This window comes from Dendrobates tinctorius, unplaced genomic scaffold, assembly GCF_039654945.1.
Source record: "Dendrobates tinctorius isolate UK_male_01 unplaced genomic scaffold, ASM3965494v1 ptg000028l, whole genome shotgun sequence".
In the NCBI taxonomy this organism is placed as follows: Eukaryota; Metazoa; Chordata; class Amphibia; order Anura; family Dendrobatidae; genus Dendrobates; species Dendrobates tinctorius.
Window position 1 is genome coordinate 63,682,066 of NW_027361696.1, and position 24,660 is coordinate 63,706,725.

Here is a 24,660-nt window from a genome sequence, read left to right on the forward strand (position 1 = left end):
GCTGATTGAGACTCCCTTAAGACTTTATTTCTCAATGAATGTGTTTGTCCTTTGCAAAGACATCCATTAGCAACACAGAGTCACAATTCTTGCATACCACGGATTGTTTAGAAGACAAAATTAAATCCCTGTCTCATTTTGGATGGTAACCAAACGCATACCGAACCATTGTCCCTGGTTAGGCGTGTACTAGAGTCAAGCAAAACTTGAAAAGAGCGCAATCCTATTGTTTGCTGTAAGTGTTAGGGGGTGAAGAGGAAGAAGAGCCTAAAAGGGGTTACCTCTCCTGTCCGGAACCACCTAGTCAGACAGCAAGGTTGCCGGGGGAAGACTTTTTGGCCCGGACCGACTGAACTATGTGACCGTGGGGGCAGTGACAAAAGGGAAGGGGTGGTGGCCAGGAAGCCGTGCAGGGTGAGGGCGCGAAAGCAGAGTGCGGCTAGACAGATAGCAGAGTGCGCGGGACAGAGAGCAGACCGCAGCGCTGCGCTCCCAGAGAGAGAGAACCCCCCGACAAGGGACTGACACTGAAGGACGAGGCGTTGAGAGCGCCATATGTGAGTACGTGGACTCGGTAGCCTCCGTGACTAGTGGAGACTTCCCCCCTGACAGTTCAGAGACAGTGACACGAACGCGCAGTCCCGGGGACCGCAGTAACAAGCCGGAGCCCCTGAGTGTGGTAGAGACTTCAAAGTGTGCGCAGAATCGTTCCAGGCGGGGTATCATACAGAGACTCAGAGCAGGGGAGACTCAGGTTCGCATCATCTCCCTGCGCCTTGCTTTAACCCCTGGAGGTCCCAACTTCATTCAGAGTAGAGATTTTAGAGACTGCAAGCGCCGCTGTTGTCGGTGCCAACGTGGGAGAAGTAGACTCTTCAATCAAGCTTTCCCCAGACTGATAAGTTATAATTATTTGAGATTAACCGTTTTCAATGCTGCATAACTGTTTGATTTCTTTCTTCAATTCCATTGTGCTGCTTTACTGTTTTCCACTGTCACGTTTAACCCCCTTCTATTCCTCTCTGCATAGAGAGAAAATCCCTGTAAAAAAACCATTAACTCTTGATCTGTCTCAGATCTGTGGCGACATCCTCAGTACCTGCAGTTTATTACATAAGGATCCCCCATCTACGTCACTAATGGTTCCTTCATTTTTCCATTTCCAATGCCAGCATCTCATTTTTTAGGCTATGTGCACCCAGAGGTTTCTTTGAGGAGGTCAAAAACAATGAGTTCTCTACTGTCAACTGCTTCAGGAAATGATCCTTCTTTGGAGAGTTTCTGAAGGATTTTTTCATTTCCTGAAGAGTTTTTCAGGCATTTTTTGCCTTTTTTTCTTACTTTTGATTGGACAGTGCCTAGTTTGCAGTTTTTGTCATCACGTGAAGATTCAAAGAAGTGACATGGCCTTTCTTTTCTCCCACCGTTTTTGAAAATCTGAAGTGGAAGAAAAACGTTTTACGAAAGGAAGAATTTTTGAAGTGTGTACTGAATGATTTTTCAGGTGTCTATAGGAGTGGACCCTCAAAAAACTCATGTGCACATAGCCTTAGGTAGAATTTGAATGACTTAAAATCCACTGACCTTTTTCTAACGCCTCAATCTGCTCCTGGGTGAATGATGTTCGATTACGCTGAAGTTTGCGCTTCAGTTGCAACCGGATCTGGGAGTCATCCAGATCATCGTTGACTGTTCCCGCCTGATGTTCCGAATCTAGACTATTGTCCAGCTGCTGACAGCTGTCTGTGGAAAGTAAGATGTGCAAAGGAGAGGTCACATAGGTTGCTGGCCAAATCTCACATTGAGAAAGACTAACGAAGGACTTAGAACATGAGAAAATTTGACTTTATTATGGAAGCCAATAGCACAAGGTCAAGAAAATGTAACCGTTAGTTCAGAATTTGACATTTGTGAGACATAAAACACTAGTTAGAAAAAGTCCAATCCTAAGACTTGGGTTAGATTGCGATCCACTTTCCATGGCAATGTTAGAAGACACCAAAGTGATCATGTGCCAAAAGCTGATACAAAAGTTGATGGTCATCATGACCCACAAGTTGATGCAACTACAACGAGCAAAGCACAAGAGCTCCAGTAGATCTGGATATCTGGAGTCAGCATTTTGGATTTATCACCTGAAAATTGCTGGTTACACCACAACTTCCACTTTTAACATGAAACAATTTAGCACCATCATACTTCAGTATTTGGCTGTGCAACATTATCACAGCCAAAATGTGTTTGTAGTCACAGTTTTATTCTTTCAGGTCAACCAATTTGAAATAACCGGTCACATAAATTCCTGATTCGAAGAGATAATTTTGAATGATCAATCTCATTTTTAATATGATCCTGCCCAATTCCAGAACATTGGGTTGCAGATTAAAGGATTGTATTGGAATTGGTATTCAGGTGTCTTGCTGTAAGAATTTTTGATTGGTGGGGATCCAAAGTGTTGGGAGTCCCATTATTTCTGAAATAAAAGGGCTGAGACACCTAGCTGAAGGCTAAGATTCTTCAGCTATGATAGCTCTGCTTAGTTTGACTCAGTCCATACTCCACTAACCTCATGTGTTACTCACTTGTGTTGGTTCCAGGCCTTGTTATGACCCCATCTCTTTGCAATAGTATGCGCCTGGTTTCTCATTTAACCCAGTGAATTCCTCTGACATCACCACTCTAGGAATTTTAAGGCTGACTCAAGCAGAGGCCATGTGCTTGGGTATTAAAAAGTAATGCCCACAGTTGCCTCATGTTGGACATCAGTTTACTAATTCTTCACCTGGCTCAGCTCAAGCTAGGTGTCTATCATCACTTCTACTACTCTTGACTTCCATGCTACAGCCAAAATTAGTTCCAAGCTCAATCCAGCTTACTAGATGTTATGCCCATCTAACTCTTAGCAAGCAAGTTACCAATTTCTCACAACTGTTCTCAGGTCTGTTCACACCTGGCCTCTGTAATCAAGGTAATACATCTCTTCAGGAAAATCTCTTGTTTGTCCTTACAACTCTGCTATCCTGTGGTTAGCCATTACGACACTATAAGATCCAGTTTGCATACATCACTGCCAATAATCTTTGTCTTGCTGGAAGATACCAGACCGCATTCCTGTGATAAATGGCATCCCTTCTGGAAGACGACATTTTCCTACTCAGCTACTCTTCCCATGTGTATCTGCACAGCTGGCTCTCCTTTACCTGTGCTACCTGCTCTGCTTTTTTTTTCTGCCATCTTACATACTCCTTTGTCATAGTCATGCTAACTCACATGTTTTTCATCAAGAGCGGCTGTGCTGTGGTACCATTGCTATTGTTCCACACACAGACCTATCGAGTGAGCTCTTAACACCTTCTCTCGAAAGAGAGCAGATTATAGCTGATCACAGCAAAATCAAAAAGTCCACAGGGGTGTGTTTCTACCCCATCATCTCTGATTACAGCAAAAAGTGCACCAGTGAGTGTTTTTACCCCATCATTTCAGCAATCAATGATGGTCTTAGCACCCGGACCCCCATCAAAACTTATTTTTTCTTAATTAGGGGGCTGAACAATTCCTTTGATTCACAGTGTATCAATGGCTTCCAAGTTTATGGAGTGTTTAGGTAGGATTTTTTCACAACGGCATTGTCCCATAAACAAAAAATTCACACGCTAATCTGGAGAAATTTTCTACAAAAATAGCTCTAGAAATATTTCCTAGAACTGTTACTTGTAATAATAAATGCTTTTGCTATCACCTTAATAACTGCATGTTAAACATTGGGGTTTTCCAGCGGTTTGCTTTCTACAATAGTGGTAAAACGTTTAACCACCGACCTCCCCTCTGTGTGAGAGCATTTCTATGGGGAAAAATTGATTACATATGCCACAGAGCAACTTCAAAAGTCAGATTTTAGGCTTAGCGTCTCTTTAAGTTCATTAATACAAATGAGCATCTAATCATTACAACAAATAGGTTATAACTCAGTTAAGTCATTAAAATCTATAACTGTCCAATATTGGCCATATCTGGCAATGGGCTACTGTGTATGGGAATCTCACAATTCTCTGGGGGGCAAGAAGGTCCGGCACGTTGGATTTCCAACTGCCCTGACCCTTTTGTTCTCCATGTGATAAAGTCTCTGCCAGAGAAGTCTGGCAGCTGCCTTTACAGAGAACACGTCCGTGGAAAAAATTGGAGACATGTCTGATTTTATTCTGAGTGTCGAAAAAACTGAACCACACTAATAGGAGACATTCAAGTGCGGTTCGAGTGATAGAATAGTGAAGTTGGACAAAAATGTTTTCTCTCCACTCCCGAATAAAACTGATGCCGTATGATCAGAATAATCAGACCATTTTTCTCAAATGTGGAGAAAATAGTCGTGTGACCCTTCCCTAAGGGTATGGTGTCTTTCATGAGAGCTGGAAAAAAGAAACGCACAACAGACCGAGGCAACAGAGAAGACACAGCGCTGGACCTGGGGAGGGCTAAGTAATACTCTGAGTTTTTGCACTGTATCTGGTGACAATAGTTCACTTAAAATTGAAAACTCCTTTCAACAACTTTGTAAATAGTGTTAATTTAAAAATTCTACTATTTTGCAGCTGCAGAGTGCCAGTCAGTCCTTTATGTAGCTCAGGGATCTGAAAGAAAATAAAGATACAAATCTATCAGAGTGTCTCCTCCAGGCTCTGACCGCTCTAACCTCCCTTCTCTCCATGTACAGCAAGGATCTCCAGTGGATAGTTGAGAAAGGATATAAAGTCTCAGGGAGGGCAGAGAACACTGGTAGCATCCTGTGAAGAGTAAATAACTGCAAGATTAAGCTGTGCAGATACATGAGCTAGTATAGACACATATAATACGGGTGTCTTCTTATGTGGCAAAGGGGACATTGGACTCTTTCAGACATCTGATTCTGGCTGCGATTGCACCTCTGACAAGTACATTCCTGGAGTAAAATGATGTTTAAAGGGGTTTTACACGTTAAGAAAAGTGGCCCTCAACACTTTTATATACATAACATAAGAAACAGAGCAGGTAACTGCATTCCCTGGATCCAATGTCGGCTCTCCTATCTCTGGTTTTGGCTACAGTGGTGATGCCTTGTCAACCTCTAACATCACCACTCCACACAATCACTAAGCTCTGCCTTCTACATTGCTTGAGCCACCAAGCTGAATGATTGTCGGCAGCATTGTCAACATGATGTCACCACTGCATACATAACACCAAGACTGGAGAGGTGGCACTGGACCCAAGGAGTGCTCGGTTTGTTATGTTATATATATTTTCTACTTTCTTATAATGGAGAGCGCCTTTAACCCCTTTACTCCCAAGGGTGGTTTGCATGTTAATTCCCGGGCCAATTTTTACAATTCTGACCACTGTCCCTTTATGAGGTAATAACTCTGGAACACGTCCATGGATCCCGGTGATTCTGACATTGTTTTCTCACGACATATTGTACTTCATGTTAGTGGTAAAATTTCATTGATATAACGCGTTTATTTGTGAAAAAAATGGAAATTTGGTGAAAATTTTGAAAATTTCGCAATTTTCCAACTTTGAATGTTTATGCTCTTAAATCACAGAGATATGGCACTCAAAAAACTTAATAAGTAACATTTCCCACATGTTTACTTTACATCAGCACAATTTGGGAACCAAAATTTTTTTTTGTTAGGAAGTTATAAGGGTTAAAAGTTGACCAGCGATTTCTCATTTTTACACCATTTTTTTTTAGGAACCACATCACATTTGAAGTCACTTTGAGAGGTCTATATGATAGAAAATACCCAAAAGTGACACGATTCTAAAAACTGCACCGCTCAAGGTGCTCAAAACGACATTCAAGAAGTTTATTAACCCTTCAGGTGCTTCACAGGAATTTTTTAAATGCTTAAAAAAAAAAGGAACATTTAACTTTTTTTCACAAAAAAAATTACTTCAGGTTCAATTTTTTTTATTTTACCAAAGGTAACAGGAGAAATTGGACTGGAAAAGTTATTGTGCAATTTGTCCTGAGTACACCGATACCTGATATGTGGGGGAAACCACTGTTTGGGCGCATGGCAGAGCTCAGAATGGAAGGAGCGCCGTTTGACTTTTTCACTGCAAAATTGGCTGGAATTCAGATCGGATGCCATGCCACGTTTGGAGAGCCCCTGATGTGCCTAAACAGTGGAAACCCCCCACAAGTGACCCCATTTTGGAAACTAGACCCCCCAAGGAACTTATCTAGATAAGTGGTGAGCACTTTGAACCCCCAAGGGCTTCACAGAAGTTTATAACGTACAGCCGTACAATTAAAAAAAATCATATTTTTTTCCACAAAAATGATCTTTTCACCCTCAATTTTTATTTTCCCATGAGTAACAGGACCCAAAAAGTTATTGTGCAATTTGTCCTGAGTACGCTGATACCCCATATATGGGGGTAAACCACTATTTGGGCACATGACAGAGCTCGGAAGGGAAGCAGCGCCATTTAACTTTTTTGGCTGGAATTGAGATCGGACGCCATGTCGCGTTTGGAAAGCCCCTGATGTGCCAAAACAGTGGAAACCCCCCAATTCTAACTCCAACCCTAACCCTAGCCCTAACACTAGCTCTGACCCTAGCCCTAACCCTAACCCTAATGGGAAAATGGAAATAAATAAAAAAAAAATATTTTATTATTTTTCCCTAACTAAGGGGGTGATAACGGGGGGTTTGATTTACTATTTATGGCGGTTTTTATTTTTGGCAGCTGTCGCACGCTAAAAGACGCTTTTTATTGTAAAACTAGTTTATGCACTGAGTCATGTGAGGTCTTATTTTTTACGGGACGAGTTGACATTTTTATTGGTACCATTTTCGGGCACGTGACATTTTTTGATCACTTTTTATTCCGATTTTTGGGATGCAGAATGAACAAAAACCAGCGTTTCATGAATTTCTTTTTTTTTTTTTAATTCGTTTTTATTGAAAATACTATAATACAACATTCTCACAAATATACAACACAGGTCAAAGTAACATAAATGTGTAATTATGCAACCATTGCAGTATAAGCAAAGAGCTCCGGTCTTAACCCTCTCCCACCCTGGGCCCTCCCTCAACCTTTATTTGACTGGTTCAACTGTGACTCGCTAACTGTGTGACTTCCCAAGCCTGCCAATCCCTGGTAAGGCGTTATTTTTGTGGGCTAGCATTTTTTCAAAAATAAACGTGGTATTAACTGCTTGAGCTATGGCCTCTTTCTTAGGAATAACATCTTTTTTCCACTGTTTAGCTAATAGAAGTCTTGTCGTTAACACAATATGAGCCGTTACCACTCTAGAGCACGTGGGGAATGCATGTATGTTTAAGAGGAGGAGCGCCACCTCGGGAGACGGCTGGACGATCTGTCCCACTACAAGTGAAATAAGTCTAAAGGCGTGATCCCACAAAGAAGTTATAAGTGGACAATCGCAAAATATATGATTTAAGGACCCCACCTGATTACAGTTTCGCCAACATAGGTGTGAGGTGTTGGGAAACATGGAATGGAGCTTCACGGGAGTAAAATACCAGCAGAGCATCAGCTTCAAGTGTGATTCAAAGTGGGACGTACATCTAAACGTCCGTCCTGCCAATTTAATTGCTCTTAACCAGTCCTTGTCCGGTATGGCTTTACCGAGGTCTTTTTCCCAAGATATGAAGGGTATAGATTTTACAAATCTGCTCTTATGTCCCAAGGAATCATAAAGGGGTCTCAAGTCCATATCTAGGGATGAGGAAGATGAGAGGGTCCTAATAATATCACTATTAACCCTATATGGGAAGTTTAGACATTTCTTTAAAATGTATTGTACCCGGAGATATGAGAAATGGTCTTTAAAGGTCAAGCCAAACCTGTTTTTCAACTGGGCAAAAGGTAAAAGAGTGCGATCTTCAACTATATCGCTTAATACCGTGATCCCGCCTATCTTCCAATGGGACAGGTCAAGGTCCTCTGATAACACCTCCAGAAGTTCTAAAGGTACCTCGAGAGGCAATGCAGGGATGTGTGTCTGAGTGGAGGAGTGAACCTGAAGTCAATTAGACAGGGAGTGCTTAGTCAGTGGAAGGAGGGCCCCCAGGTTCCGTAGGTCAACCAGAACTGCTCATAGCACCGCCCTGAGATCGTGTGAGGGTGCAAAATGTGCCTCTATTTGGGACCACCTACTTGGGGGGTCGCAATTCCACCAGTTTTTCAACCGGCTGAGTTGAGTTGCTATATAATAATCGTTCACATTAGGAAGTCCCACCCCCCCACTGGCTTTGCGCGTCATGAATTTCTTTTGGGGGGTGCGTTTACACCGTTCCATGTGCGGTAAAATTGATAAAGCGGTTTTATTCTTTGGGTCAGTACGGTTACAGCGATACCTCATTTATGTCTTTTTTTATGTTTTGGCGCTTTTATGCAATGAAAACAATTTTATATAAAAAATAATTATTTTTGCATCGCTTTATTCTGCGAGCTATAATTTTTTTATTTTTTCGCTAATGACGCTGTGTGGCAGCTCGTTTTTTGCGGGACAAGATGATGTTTTCAGCGGTACCATGGATATTTTTATGAGTCTTTTTGATCGCGCGTTATTGCACTTTTTGTTTGGTGGTGTGATAATAAATCATTATTTTTTTGCTTCGTTTTTTATCTTTATTTTTTAAGGGGTTCGCTAAAGGAGTTAACTAATGGGACAGTTTTATAGGGTGGGTCATTACGGACGTGGAGATACCAAATATGTGTACTTTTATTTTTTTTTGTTTTTTTATTTTCAAAAAATGAATTTATTAGGGAATTTTTTTTTTTTCTAATTTATTTAGCGATTTTTTTTTTTAATTACTTTTACACTTTTTTTTTTTTTTTTTTTTACTTTATTATAATGTCCCATGGGGGACATCACTGTCCTGTTACAGATCGCTGCTCTGTCACATCATAGGCACTGCTGCAGGCTTCCTCATGCCTGCGCTCTGCGGGCAGAGAGGAAGCCAGCTCCCTGCGGGCTCCCGAAGGTCCCCGTCGCCATATTGGATCCGGGGACCTGCAGGGAAGGCGACCCCTGCAGCGGCGCTGCACATTGCGCTGCTGTGGGGGTCGCAGGGAAGCATGGAGGGAGCCCCCTCCCTGCCGATGCTTCCTTTAACCCCCGGTACACCACGATCATGTTTGATCGCGGTGTGCCAGGGGTTAACGTGTCGGGGGCGGTCCGTGACCGACCCTGACACATTGTGCCGGGTGTCAGCTGTGATAATCAGCTGACACCCGGCCACGATCAGCTACGCTCCCCCACGTGAGCGCAGCTGATCGCATTAGACGTACTATTCCGTCCTTGGGACTTAGGTCCCACGTCACATGGACAGAATAGTACGTCTAATGTAGGAAAGGGGTTAAAAGTCTTACTTGTTTTCTTGGGATGAGTGAACGTGCTCGGATAAGGTGTTATCTGAGCATGCTCGGGTGCTAACCGAGTGTCTTCAGCGTGCTCCAAAAATATGTTCAAGTCCCCGCAGCTGCATGACTCATGGCTGTTCGACAGGCGCAACACATGCAGGGATTGCCTGAGTATGCGCAGATAACACCTTATCCCAGCACATTCACTCATCACTATTGTTTACCCAAATGCATCCATTCTCTTGCCACAGGATTGGGCCAAGGAGTGTTTAGCTCATTACCCAATCAGGTCAGCAAATTTATGATCTTGGCTTCTCTATCTATTAATTAACTCAAAATATAGTCGGTCTACAAATCCAACTGAACGCTATGAGTAACTCTTATACTTTTGCATCTACGATACTAGGCACATCTCATTGTCGGAGGCAGAAAATGTACTTCCTTTATGTTTAGCCACAGACACCAACAGGATGATACAAGCTGCGCTAGTTGAACAGAACAGGTTGTCATAACCCCGAGTGGCTGGCCCTCATGGCAATAGCATGGTGGAATCAAACATAGTAGACCCATAGGCAGGAGTAGCCGACGGATGCCGTACATGTTTGCTATAGTTATCATTGGCTGCGGGGTATTCAGTGCCTCTAACGCAAGTGTCATGTCGGACACAAATTTCTTTGGGCGCAAGTCACTCACCAACACAAGATGCTTTAAGCTGCAGTCATTTCTGGTGTTAAAACCAGTCAATCACCAGTGATGGCTGCTGACCACATAGCGCTGCAGAACCCCTAGTGACCTGGATGGTGATTTAACTATTCACGCATGGGTGGAGTCACCCGACTGTCAAAGTCAATATAACCCTCCGTACATGGACTCCAGAGCAAATCATACAAAACTACAGAAACCTGGAACGTTACACTTATATCTATTATATAAAACTCAAGTGTGTGTATGTGTGTGTGTGTGTATGTGTGTATGTCCAGGATAGGCATCTGCACCATCGCAGCTACAGCCACAAAATTTGGCACAGTCACACGTCTGGACCCCGAGAGTGTCCTAGGCTACGTTGTGAGGCGAAATTTAAAACCCGCGCGTTCCAATTCACCAAACAATTTTGCCCCTATCTACATAATGGGGAAAAAGTGTGTATCAAGCCCCGCCCCTCATTATGATGTAATAAAGGTTGCCATGGAGACGCTGATGTCATCATAGGTTGCAAGCCCCGCCGCTCACTATGATGTCATAATGGTTGACTATGGGATGGAGGATGTGTGATGGGTATATGGGCACTGGACTATGGGATGGAGGATATGTATGACGGGTATATGGACACGGGACTATGGGATGGAGGATGTGTGATGGGTATATGGGCACAGGCCTATGGGATTGTGGATATGTATGACGGGTATATGGGCACTGGACTATGGGATGGAGGATATGTATGATAGGTATTTGGGCACTGGACTATGGGATGGAGGATATGTATGATGGGTATATGGACACGGGACTATGGGATGGCGGATATGTATGATGGGTATATGGGCATGGGACTATGAGATGAAGGATGTGTGATGGGTATATGGGCACTCGACTATGGGATGGCGAATATGTATGATGGGTATATGGGCATGGGACTATGGGATGGAGGATGTGTGATGGGTATATGGGCATGGGACTATGGGATGGAGGATGTGTGATGGGTATATGGGCATTCGACTATGGGATGGAGGATATGTATGATGGGTATATGGGCACAGGCCTATGGGATCGTGGATATGTATGACGAGTATATGGGCACTGGACTATGGGATGGAGGATATGTATGATAGGTATTTGGGCACTGAACTATGGGATGGAGGATATGTATGATGGGTATATGACACGGGACTATGGGATGGCGGATATGTATGATGGGTATATGGGCATGGGAATATGAGATGAAGGATGTGTGATGGGTATATGGGCACTCGACTATGGGATGGCGAACATGTATGATGGGTATATGGGCATGGGACTATGGGATGGAGGATGTGTGATGGGTATATGGGCATGGGACTATGGGATGGAGGATGTGTGATGGGTATATGGGCATTCGACTATGGGATGGAGGATATGTATGATGGGTATATGGGCACAGGCCTATGGGATCGTGGATATGTATGACGGGTATATGGGCACTGGACTATGGGATGGAGGATATGTATGATAGGTATTTTGGCACTGGACTATGGGATGGAGGATATGTATGATGGGTATATGGACACGGGACTATGGGATGGCGGATATGTATGATGGGTATATGGGCATGGGACTATGAGATGAAGGATGTGTGATGGGTATATGGGCACTCGACTATGGGATGGCGAATATGTATGATGGGTATATGGGCATGGGACTATGGGATGGAGGATGTGTAATGGGTATATGGGCATTCGACTATGGGATGGAGGATATGTATGATGGGTATATGGGCACAGGCCTATGGGATCGTGGATATGTATGACGGGTATATGGGCACTGGACTATGGGATGGAGGATATGTATGATAGGTATTTGGGCACGGGACTATGGGATGGAGGATATGTATGATGGGTATATGGGCACGAGACTATGGGATGGAGGATATGTATGATGGGTATATGGGCATGGGACTATGAGATGAAGGATGTGTGATGGGTATATGGGCACTCGCCTATGGGATGGCGAATATGTATGATGGGTATATGGGCATGGGACTATGGGATGGAGAATATGGATGATGGGTATATGGGCATGGGACTATGGGATGAAGGATGTGTGATGGGTATATGGGCACTTGACTATGGGATGGAGGATATGTATGATGGGTATATGGGCACGGGCCTATGGGATGGTGGATATGTATGATGGGTATATGGGCATGGGACTATGGGATGGAGGATAATTATAATTTGTTATAAGTAACCACAGTTAGTTACTATTCCCGGGCAGCGCCGGGCTCTTCAGCTAGTATTGTATATTATAGCTTCATCAGTGTCAGTATGTCTATATTCTCTCTATCGTTCATGTATTCCGTAATTCTAGGGTCCTATCTTCATGATCGGTATCTGTTGACTAAAGAAGAAGGCATCTAGAAAGAGCATCTCCCTCCCTGCCCTTACTGATTTACATTGACGAGCAAAAGGGTAACAGCGTTCTAAACTTATGACTTTCAGGCTCCATATCTCACCATCCACTACGGCTTGGAACATGAGACTACCATCATTATATAGACAATCACCTTGGCTATCTCATACATAAATTTAACATGCCACTATTTAGCATATGATTAGTTATGCAGATTCTTCCTGTATCCTACAAATTACAACCTGTTCTCACATTTCCTAACAGCTCGAGGTGTTATTAGGTTGATTCCCAAGTGAAAGGTCACTGGTGCGAATCAAGGAGCAGCCATGAAGATTTCCCAAGAAAAGAGAAACAGCATCATCCAGCTCATCAATAGTCATCTCTTGGCCAAGAAAATTGTCAATCTACATCATGAAGTTGAAGGAACCGTGAAGTTCGGTGGAGGAAGCCTGAATATGAGTCACAGACTGAATATGAGTCAACAGTGTGATGCAGCAGCAAAAAAGGCAAATGCAATTCTAGAATGTATTAACAGAAGCATACAGTCTAGATCACGTGAAGTTATTATTTCCCTCTACTCCTCTTTGGTCAGACCTCATCTGGAATATTGTGTCCAGTTTTGGGCACCACATTTTAAAAAAGACATCAACAAACTGGAGCAAGTTCAGAAAAGAGCAACCAGAATGGTGACCGGTCTGCAAACCCTGTCTTATGAGGAAAGGTTGCAAGATTTGGGATTGTTTAGTTTTCAAAAGAGAAGACTGAGAGGAGACTTAATAGCTGTCTACAAATATCTAAAGGGCTGTCACATTGTAGAAGGATCAACTTTATTCTCATTTGCACAAGGAAAGACTAGAAGCAATGGGATGAAGCTGAATTGGAGGAGACACAGATTAGATATTAGAAAAAACTTTTTGACAGTTAGAGTGATCAATGAGTGGAACAAGCTGCCACGAGAAGTGGTGAGTTCTTCAATGGAAGTCTTCAAACACAGGCTGGACAGACATCTGACAGGGATGATTTAGCGAATCCTGCTTTGAGCAGGTGGTTGGACTAGATGGCCCAGGAGGTCCCTTCCAACTCTACGATTCTATGATTCTATTTGGGGTTGTTTCACATCCAAAGGCATTGGATTCTTGACCAGGATCCATGGTGGTCTCAATGCTGAGCTATATGTGCGTATCATACATGACAAGTTACTTCGTACACATGAGTACTACTCAAGTCACTGTGAGTTCCCCAATAACTGGCCTAGTAGTGGAAACAGCGTCGGCCTCATCGTTCACTCGTTAGTCAATTGTGTGATAGAGGTGGGATCTGTGTGATCTCTCCAGTGCTATCCATGGCAAACTGGTAACAGAGTTTGGATCTCCATGACTCCATGCCTGTTATCCTTGACATTGTGTAATACTTTATTCCCCCCTTTGGTGGCATTGCATGGAAATTGAACACTCACTGCAAATTAAAGTTCAATCACAAATTACATCTAACATTTAAGGGGTCCCAACAGGGGGACAATTTGTCATCAGCTGTCTAAAAAGTAGAGATTGTCATAAGTGGAGGAACCTCTTTAAAGTTATGTTCTTTTTTAACAATAATACATCCTAGGGACTGTGCGGTGTATGGAGCAGCTTCGTCAGCAGCGATCAGCGTTAGAACAATAGGTGTAGCTGCAGCATTTAGGTGGCACAATTCTAGTGGGGCGTCTAATCTGGCACCTATTGAGCTATCAGAATATAAAATTATATAACCAATAAGGTAAAAGCCATAAAAAAAATAAAAAACCTCTTTTTTGGGGTCCCCTCTTCCTCAAAAAAATTGCAAAGCAAACCAACTGCATGTGTCATGATACCATTAAAACCTACATCTTGACATGAAAAAAAGAAGCCCCCACACAGGTCCATTAACAGAAAAGTATTAAAAGGTACAAATTTCAGAGAATAGCAAAGTATATAGTATATATTTTTTTACAGTGCCCAGAACTTTTTTAACCTACTAAAATAATAAAAATGTATATAAGTTTGGTATCGCTGGATTCGTACTTACTCAGATTTTACTGCACAATGAAAGCCATAAAAATGCAACTCATAAACAATGGCGAAATTTAATTTTTGTTTTATTTTTTTACCATTTCCTATTATTTGGAATATTAGGAGTTTTTTGACAATTTTAATATTGGAGTTTTTAGTGTGAATACAGCCTAAAACATTGAGTTTTATTTTACATTGTTGAGTAGTTTGAGGCTACTAACAGGAGGATCGATTTATTCGACAGATATTGGTGCAACTCCGCTGTGAAGATGCTACATCAGAACGTATCGTAACACTTTGGCGCTCATCTTTGTTATTCTTTTAATTATTTTTTATCATTGACAAAATATTTCAAAAATTACAAAAATAGAAAACGAGAACAAAAAAATGAAGCAAGGAAATTCAGACCATGTGTGATTGAAAGGGGAGCTGCAAGGGATTCAATTATTAATTCTATTTTTGGAAGCCAGGCTAACGCGCTTTGGGAAACAAATATTAAGCCAGCTTAACAAGCTTTGGAATATTACTATTAATCCAGTTTAACCCACTCTAGGAATTAATATGAAGCTAGCCTAACACCCTTTGGGAATTATATATGAAGCCAGCCTAACGCGCTTTGGGAAATAAATATGAAGCCAGCCTGACGTGCTTTGGGAAATAAATATGAAGCCAGCCTAACGTGCTTTGGGAAATAAATATTAAGCCAGCCTAACGCGCTTTGGGAAATAAATATGAAGCCAGCCTAACGTGCTTTGGGAAATAAATATGAAGCCAGCCTAACGTGCTTTGTGAAATAAATATTAAGCCAGCCTAACGCGCTATGGGAAATAAATATGAAGCCAGCCTAACGCGCTTTGGGAAATAAATATGAAGCCAGCCTAACGTGCTTTGGGAAATAAATATTAAGCCAGCCTAACGCTCTGTGGGAAATAAATATTAAGACAGCCTAACGCTCTGTGGGAAATAAATATTAAGACAGCCTAACGCTCTGTGGGAAATATATATGAAGCCAGCCTAACGTGCTTTGGGAAATAAATATGAAGCCAGCCTAACGTGCTTTGGGAAATAAATATTAAGCCAGCCTAACGCGCTTTGGGAAATAAATATGAAGCCAGCCTAACGCGCTTTGGGAAATAAATATGAAGCCAGCCTAACGCGCTTTGGGAAATAAATATGAAGCCAGCCTAACGTGCTTTGGGAAATAAATATTAAGCCAGCCTAACGCTCTGTGGGAAATAAATATTAAGACAACCTAACGCTCTGTGGGAAATAAATATGAAGCCAGTCTAACGCGCTTTGGGAAATAAATATGAAGCCAGCCTAACGTGCTTTGGGAAATAAATATTAAGCCAGCCTAACGCTCTGTGGGAAATAAATATTAAGACAGCCTAACGCTCTGTGGGAAATAAATATTAAGACAGCCTAACGTGCTTTGGGAAATAAGTATGAAGCGAGCCTAACACGCTGTGGGAAATAAGTATAAAGCCAGCCTAACGTGCTTTGGGAAATAAGTATGAAGCCAGCCTAACACGCTGTGGGAAATAAATATTAAGCCAGGCTAACGCACTTTGGGAAATAAATATTAAGCCATCTTTGTGCTTTTGGAATAAATATTAAGCCATCCTACGCGCTTTGGGAAATTAATATTAAACCAGTATTACAGGCTTTGGGAAGTAAATATTAAGACAATCTAACTTACTTTGGAAAGTAGATATTAAGCCACCTACACGCTTTGGGAGATTAATAGTAAGTCATCCTACGCGCTTTGGAAAATAAATATTAAACCATCCTACACGTTTTGGGAAAATAATAATAAGCCATCCTATGCGCTTTGGGAAATAAATATTAAGCCAGCTAATAGTAACATAGTAGCATAAGGTCCAAAAAAGATATTTGTCCATCCAGGTCAGCCTATATTCCGTCAGAATAAATCCCCAGATCTACGTCCTTCAAAAGAACCTAATAACTGTAAGATACAATATTGTTACGCTCCAGGAAGACGTCCAGGCCTCTCTTGAACCCCTCGACTTAGTTCGCCATCACCACCTCCTCAGGCAAGGAATTCCAGATTCTCACTGCCCTAACAGTAAAAAATCCTCTTTTATGTTGGTGGAAAAACCTTCTTTCCTACAGACGCAGAGAATGCCCCCTTGTGACCGTCACCTTCCTTGGTATAAACAGATCCTCGGATAGATATTTAAATTGTCCCCTTATATACTTATACTTGGTTATTAGATCTCCACTCAGTCGTCTTTTTTCTAGACTAAATAATCCTAGTTTTTCTAGTCTCTCTGGGTATTGTAGTTCCCCCATCCCCTTTATTAATTTTGTTGCCCTCCTTTGTACTCGCTCTTTATGCGTTTAGAGAAATAGATATTAAGCCAGCCTAATGTGCTCTGGGAAATAAATTTTAAGCCATCCTAAATCACTTTGAGTAATAAATATTAAGCCATGCTGACGCGCTTTGGGAAATAAATATTTAGCCCACTTAATACGCACTGTAAAATATATATATTTAGTAAGTGCAACAAAATTATGTTAAAATATAGAAAGGACAATCCCTTTAATTTGGAAAATGAATCTACATTCTCATTCTGATCATCACAGTAATCACTATATGCCATCCACCCCTAGTTAATCCATATGAGATAGTTTTCTAGTTGGGGTCTGCTGTTCCTTTAAAGGGAGTGTCCACTACTTGGATTGCCCCTTCTTAAATAAAAACAGTGTGTGTCAAATAAAAACAGTGACCACTGATTGGCTGCAGTGCTCAACTGTCATGACTATATCTATCAAGGGCCTGCGTATAGATGTATGGGTAGATTTTAAGAAGGGGGTGACAACCCCTTTAGGAGACCACTGATATTTGCCTAATGACAAGGCACCTCTGATATAAAATGAAGAAGATGTGTTACCTTGTTTTTCTGGGTTTTTTTACAGAACATGGAACATTTAATTGTTTTTTTTGCCTACGTGAAATTAATAGATAAAAGAAAACATAAAGCATAAAGCAGCAACATATAAAACACATGTTGTTAGATTAATAGTTCAAGCCCCTGTGCAAAATGTGCACATCTGCAGACAGCTCGGAAGACTGTACGCTTCCTGCCTCGACCACAGCGCAGCACCACAAGACTGTCTATTGTGAGACACGTCACCAAGATATAGTCATTGCCTTTACTGACTCAGCATGGATGGAAAATATACGAAAAAAGCTAAAATACAAAATAATACCTTTAATTTCATATATAAAGCACCATTCTTATGCAATATAATATCTCCTGGAAACTATCATCAATACATTCCCCCAATGAGCCTGTGGCTTCCCATAACTTTTACTGAAACATTTTATTTTTTTTTTTTAATTTAATCACATATGTGCACATGAGAGGTAACATCATTTTTAGATATTTCATATTTGGAAATGTTCTCCCTCCATTAGAAGCGTCAGTATTTTTTATTGTATGCTTCCTTCCATAGACTTCTATAGGCAGCAGGTGTAATGTGATCCTTCAGAGAAGACAGAACTGCAAACAGATTGGAGAAGTTTCTGAAAGTGAATGATCAGTGGGGGAAATGAGGTGATAAGTGAGGAAGGAGATATTTTTCTGTAACTAGATATATTGTACTGTTGATTGATGGAAAAAAAAGTGTAATTATTCTATCAGAGAATTAAAGGAACAGTGTAACGGAATAATAGTTTTATATGAAGAAAAAATATAGAAAATCAAACTCTCTATAGACTTCTATTGGCAACCTTTCCATTTTAGTGGGAGTCGTCTCTGTTGATTGAGACTACATGAGGCATAATTCTTGTTCTTACAGTAATGGACTAAAAATGCTTCTTTGGAGAATTCTCTTTATATAGACTTCTATAGGCAGTAGTTGTAATTTGATCCTTCAGTGAAGACAGAACTGTAGACAGATTGGAGCTGTTTTTGAAAGTGAATGATCAGTGGGTGGGAAATGAAGTGACTGATAAGTGGGGAAGGAGGTATTTTTCTCTAAAAAGATATATTGTACTGTCGATTGATGGAAAAAAGTGCAAATATTCTATAAGAGAATTAAAGGAACAGTGTAACGGTATACTTATTTTATATGAAGAAAAAATATAAAAAAAACAAAAATCTCCATAGACTTTTACAGCAGCATGCGCAATTTGATCCTTCAGCGAAGACAGATCTGTAGATAGTTTGGAGCAGTTTTTGAAATCGAATGATCAGTGGGGGGAAATAGAGTGACTGATGAGTGGGTAAGGAGGTATTTTTCTCTGATAAGATATATTGTACTGTTGATTGAGTAAAAAAAAGTGTAACTATTCTATAAGAGAATTAAAGGAACAGCTTAACAGTATACTTAATTTTATATGAAGTAAGAATATAGAAAATCAAACTCTCCATAGGCTTCTACAGGCAGCAGATGCAACTTCATCCTTCAGTGAAGACCGAACTGTAGACAGATTTGAGCAGTTTTTGAAAGTGAATGATCGGTGGAGGGGAGAAATGACTAGTAAGTGGGAAAAGAGGTATTTTCTCTAATAAGATATATTGTACTGTTGATTGATGGAAAAAAGTGCAACTATTCTATAAGGGAATTAAAGGAACAGCGTAATGTTGCACATATTTTCTATAATGTAAGAATATAGAAAAACAAGGTAGAAATAAATGAGGAGAATAGTATGAGAATAGATCGTATCAATTAGTTAATGTGACATTTATGGAGCTAACATGCATTGATCAGTAAAGCGGTGCCCTGGAACAAGTATCTGAATAGAAAAGCATTGATTTGTGGAATAACCAAGTCAGGAAGGTAGATATGAAAATGAGGATGAGTGACCTCATGGAGATCAACATCCAACACTGCGGAGACACCATCACATGTTTCTCAACGCAGTGATTCTAGAGCAATGCCCCCATCCCTTATGGGAAATATGCAAAAACATGTAAATCAATCAGCCGCGGAGACACCATCACGTTTCTCAACGCAAGCAATGACTAGCCAGGTCTTTCACCGGGAAGGAACAACCACGGGAAGGGCAGTCTCCAATGAAGAAAACCACCTATGCCAAAACATGGTATCCATCCACAGACAGCTGTTTCGGGGTATTGCCCCTCATCAGTGTGGAGTAGGAAACTGTCCAGTAGGAGCAATGCCTAGTAAAAGACTATGAAAATGAGGATGAGTGACCTCATGGAGATCAACATCCAACACTGCGGAGACACCATCACATGTTTCTCAACGCAGTGATTCTAGAGCAATGCCCCATCCCTTATGGGAAATATGCAAAAACATGTAAATCAATCAGCCGCGGAGACACCATCACATGTTTCTCAATGCAAGCAATGACTAGCCAGGTCTTTCACCGGGAAGGAACAACCACGGGAAGGGCAGTCTCCAATGAAGGAAACCACCTATGCCAAAACATGGTATGCATCCACAGACAGCTGTTTCGGGGTATTACCCCTCATCAGTGTGGAGTAGGAAACTGGCCAGTAGGAGCAATGCCTAGTAAAAGACTATGAAAATGAAGATGAGTGACCTCATGGAGATCAACATCCAACACTGCGGAGACACCATCACATGTTTCGGTGAAAGACCTGGCTAGTCATTGCTTGCGTTGAGAAACATGTGATGGTGTCTCCGCGGCTGATTGATTTACATGTTTTTGCATATTTCCCATAAGGGATGGGGGCATTGCTCTAGAATCACTGCGTTGAGAAACATGTGATGGTGTCTCCGCAGTGTTGGATGTTGATCTCCATGAGGTCACTCATCCTCATTTTCATAGTCTTTTACTAGGCATTGCTCCTACTGGCCAGTTTCCTACTCCACACTGATGAGGGGTAATACACCGAAACAGCTGTCTGTGGATGGATACCATGTTTTGGCATAGGTGGTTTCCTTCATTGGAGACTGCCCTTCCCGTGGTTGTTCCTTCCCGGTGAAAGACCTGGCTACTCATTGCTTGTGTTGAGAAACGTGATGGTGTCTCCGCGGCTGATTGATTTACAGGAAGGTAGATATAACAGGATTTAAAAATGGCTTCCTACACACCGATAATTTTTAGACACAATGATAATGCATTTAAAGGAATCTTTGAGCAGATTACTTCTTATTAAATCACTAACAATGCCAGGAAGTCAACTTAAAGGGGATATTTCACCTGATTTTTAACTGGCTATGTCCTTCATTTGGTGCCACTCCACTGATTCCAGAAGTTTTTCTTTTTATTCTATGCCCCTCCATTACAAAGTAATGCCCCCTGCAAACAAAGGTATAAATTATCCCTTCAACCAACCAGTTGTAAAGCTCAGGACTTCACTGTGGGTGTGACCGTGTTTTGATTGGTCAGTGTCAGAGGAGAAAAAACAAACACCCACAGAGAAATTTTGTGGTACACGCCCAGTTCATAGAAGGGAAAATTTGGGTATTTATTTCTAAGAGGCATAACTTTGGAATGGAGGGGTGTAGAAATAAAAGAAGAACTGTTCTAGAATCAGTAGAGCAGCGCTCAGCAATTGATCATCAACCAGGAAGGGTTTTTTTTTACATGTTTTTAAGTGGACTTCATAGCATTTTTTTTAGTTTGGAAAAATCTCATGGCGGACTTTCTTTAAAGAGAATCCATCAGCAGAAAATAACTGTTCTAACCAATCACAAGCACTTGATGCTTCCTTACTGTGACCAGGAAGTTCAGTTCACCTTCCCACTTGTTTTCCATCAATCTCCACTCTCTAGTGGCTCATGTAAAGTAAAAGCTGCCGGTCAAAGAAAGGAAGGGAGAAGTAGGTGCAAAACAAGTAGGAAGGTGCACTGAACTGCTCGGTCATGCTGGTTCTGCTGACATTTTTCCTTCACGTATTGCAGATATGTGATTTACTACAAACCCAATTATACTGATACAGTAACATTTATAAAGCTGAAAAATACAGGGGCCCCGAGGAGTGAGAATGATGTCATTTCCTCTCGGAAAGATGACAGTACCTGGATTGGGTTGGCTGGTCACTAGATTGTCCTGGTACCAGTCCTGTCGACTGCCCCAAGCTGCATTCTGTATGTTCAGCATTCTGATCTTCTGATCAGTGCCATCAGCCCCCATGGACCAACCAGCTGTGCTTGGAGCAGAGGAGGTTGTGGCAGATCAGCAGCACATCCTGCTCTGGGGGGGTCTTCTGACTTAATCTGAAAGAGAACAAAATGGAAGATTTTTAGGCTCAGCTTTCCCCCCGGGAACAATCTTGGCATAAACTCTGCACTGATTTTCAGTTTCCGATTCTGACCATTCCTTCCCATTGATTAAATTGTGTCCCAGTAATCAGCTGAAATCTCTAGAGGAGCCTGGCACTACATTGTGGGGATCACAGTCATGGCCAAAAGTGTTGGCACCCTTGAACTTGTTCCAGGAAATGAGGTATTTCTCCCAGAAAATTATTGCAATTACACATATTTTGTTATACACATGTTTATTTCATTTGTGTGTATTGGAAAGAAAAAAAATACAAAATTGGACATAATTTCACACAAAGGCTCAAAAATGGGCGGGACAAAATGGTTGGCACCTTTCCAAAATTGTTGGAAGCATGTGATGCTCTTTCAAACACACCTGTGGCAGGTAACAGGTGTGGGCAAAATGAAAGTCACACCTGAAACCAGATAGAGAAGTTGACTCAATCTTTGCATTGTGTGTCTGTGTATGTCACACTAAGCATAGAGAACAGAAAGAGAAGAGAACTGTCTGAGGACTTAAGAACCAAAATTTTAGAAAACTTTTTGTTTACTTTTGTTTTAGCTCCAACAAGAAACAAGAAACTTGATAAAAGCAAGTACATGCAAGCTATACTGCTTGTAAGAGCTGCTCTTAATCTGGCCTGATCGCGGAATCTGTCATGATCATTGCCATCTAAGAGGCTAAACTGCTGGGAATGGAGTGTCCTTGATCGGAGTAGTTGCAGATGTCAGCTGAATATCACAGCTGGCACTCGCCATGTAAACTCATCCTGTATTTCTATGGCTGGTTGAAAACTACAACTCTCAAAATCCCCGCAGACTACTACCGTACACTGTATCATGGGTTACAATTCTTTTTTTTCTTCTGATTAGTGACCATGAAACGATTCACATGATCCTTCTGATTCATGAATGCAAAAATTACAAAAAAACATTTTCCAATTATAAATAAAGTATAATCTTTGCAGATTACATTTTTCTAATATAATTTTAGTTTTAGGTCTTTAACATTTTCAAGGTCTCAGCTTGATGTCAGCGAATAGTAACTTTCTACTTTACATCCAGAGGCTTAAAAACCATTATGAAAACTTCTTACAGCTATGAGTGTGCTACAAGTCTATCCAGCAAAACCAGAGAAATGAGCCGGAGCGTAAGTTGGTGGTATATGCGCAATGCTTAAGAGCATGTTCACACTGTGGCCATTTCACAGAAAAAATCCAAGAAAATAAAATTAATTGAGCATATACGCTGTAGTAAGTAAATAAGTAAACAAGTATAAGTAAATAAGTGAACAGTAACAGTTCTTGTAAATAAATCGGGTATTTAGTTAACATTATTTTAAAAAATAAAACATCCTGCAGCGACAAGGTGACCCAGTCATGACTGACCTATCCTGTCTCTAGCATTATACTCAATTTTCTTTTTTTCTTGGATTATGTCTGTGAAATGGTCACAGTGTAAACATGCTCTTACGCACTGCACTTATAGCAACTTATACTCCGGCTCATTTCTTTAGTTTTGCTGTATTTTCTTGCACTTTGTGCAATCCAGGGTAAGGCCACCTTTTCTGAGCTAGTCATTTGACTATATAGCTTCCTATGGACAGGTGGCTGAACAGCGGGGTCCTGCCCTGCTGTGTCCTCACTCACATTGAGAACAGCTGACACAAGGTAAGATTTTAATAATGGACACTGTCCCAATTGGGTACACCTTGTCGTGGTGGGATGATTTTTACGTTTTTTGACCAAAAGAGCCCTATTTTATTTACATATACTATTTCTGTTTACCTTTTTACTTACTATAGGGTATATGCTCTATTTGTTTTGTTTTTTTTGGGTAGGGGGATTTTGTCTACTATTGTATCCAGCCTAAGTTGTTCTCTCCAGGATGATATATTTTATCAATAGTGATACATTGTAGCAACCTGAGAAAATTGTAAATATTCCATCCACGCAGAGCAACCGATAAACCATCACTCTCTAGTTGCTACGCCATGAAAGCTGATTGTGAAAAAAAATAAAATATGTCACCAAAATCAATCTCCGACATCACCTAATTTCTCTTAATCATGATTTCAAACACTTTGGTATTGGTGCGGGTCCCACAATATACAGTATGGTTATTTGCAAAGTTACTTAGTTTAACAACTGGCGCATCCACCAAAGTCAAATTTTCTAGACCAGTTTGGAGCAATATAAGGCAAAGTCACTGCACTGCCCCTCCCCCAGGCAATGGAGGACAGTTTAGAGAAAATACTTCCTGGCCTCACTTTCTAATATTAAAGAAATATTCTCTTCTTCAATCATCCCAAGCACAGAGCTCTTCTGCATCCTGACTTCCTGTTGCTCATAATTGTTAATTCAGAACGGTTACATGGCTCTGCCGCTGGTCCTAGCTGTGCCGTCTATTAGGTGCTGCAGAGGTAACGTTACCTCTGCAACATCAAAGGAGCTCGGGGGCACAAAAGCTGGACAGATCCATTAATGTTGCAAGTCCTTGCAAGTTATTTAACAATAAACTTGGAAACTGGCCACCTCCAATAAACTCCAGTCTTGAATTTTACCCATTTCAGAAGTTTAATTTCTCAATTAATAGATCATTACCTAGGTAAGTATTCCTGTAAATTCTGTATCACTACTTCTTGTATCCAGGCATATAACTACTCTTAGGAAAAAAATTTTAGGTGTTCAAAAATGCCAAGTTTTCTAGTTGAAGGCATTTTTTGAGGAGTTTTTTCCATTTCCTCAAGGATTTTCAAGAGCTTATTTTTTTTCCTGGAACGTTATTTGCAATCTTATGATTGAACAGTGCCTAGTTTGGAGCGGAATCCATTAGGATTCACTTGAAAGAAGTAACACGCGCTTTCTTTTTTCCTATCATTCCTAAAAGAATGAAGGGGGAAAAAAATTCTCTAAAA

The 24,660-nt window shown here is 41.1% G+C and overlaps 1 protein-coding gene across 1 annotated transcript in view; it reads right to left on the bottom strand.

The window, feature by feature from the left end:
- Positions 1–22,217, bottom strand: part of LOC141085456 (paired box protein Pax-6-like) — a 75,968-nt gene extending 53,751 nt beyond the window's left edge. Inside the window, exons 1-2 of the mRNA XM_073570829.1 lie at positions 21,501–22,217; positions 1,585–1,743 (exon numbers count right to left, since the gene is read on the bottom strand). Of these exons, the coding sequence (XP_073426930.1) occupies positions 1,585–1,743; positions 21,501–21,615 (274 nt within the window). The 5' untranslated portion in view covers positions 21,616–22,217. The remainder of the gene's footprint in view (positions 1–1,584; positions 1,744–21,500) is intronic.
- Between the last annotated feature and the right edge of the window lie 2,443 nt (positions 22,218–24,660).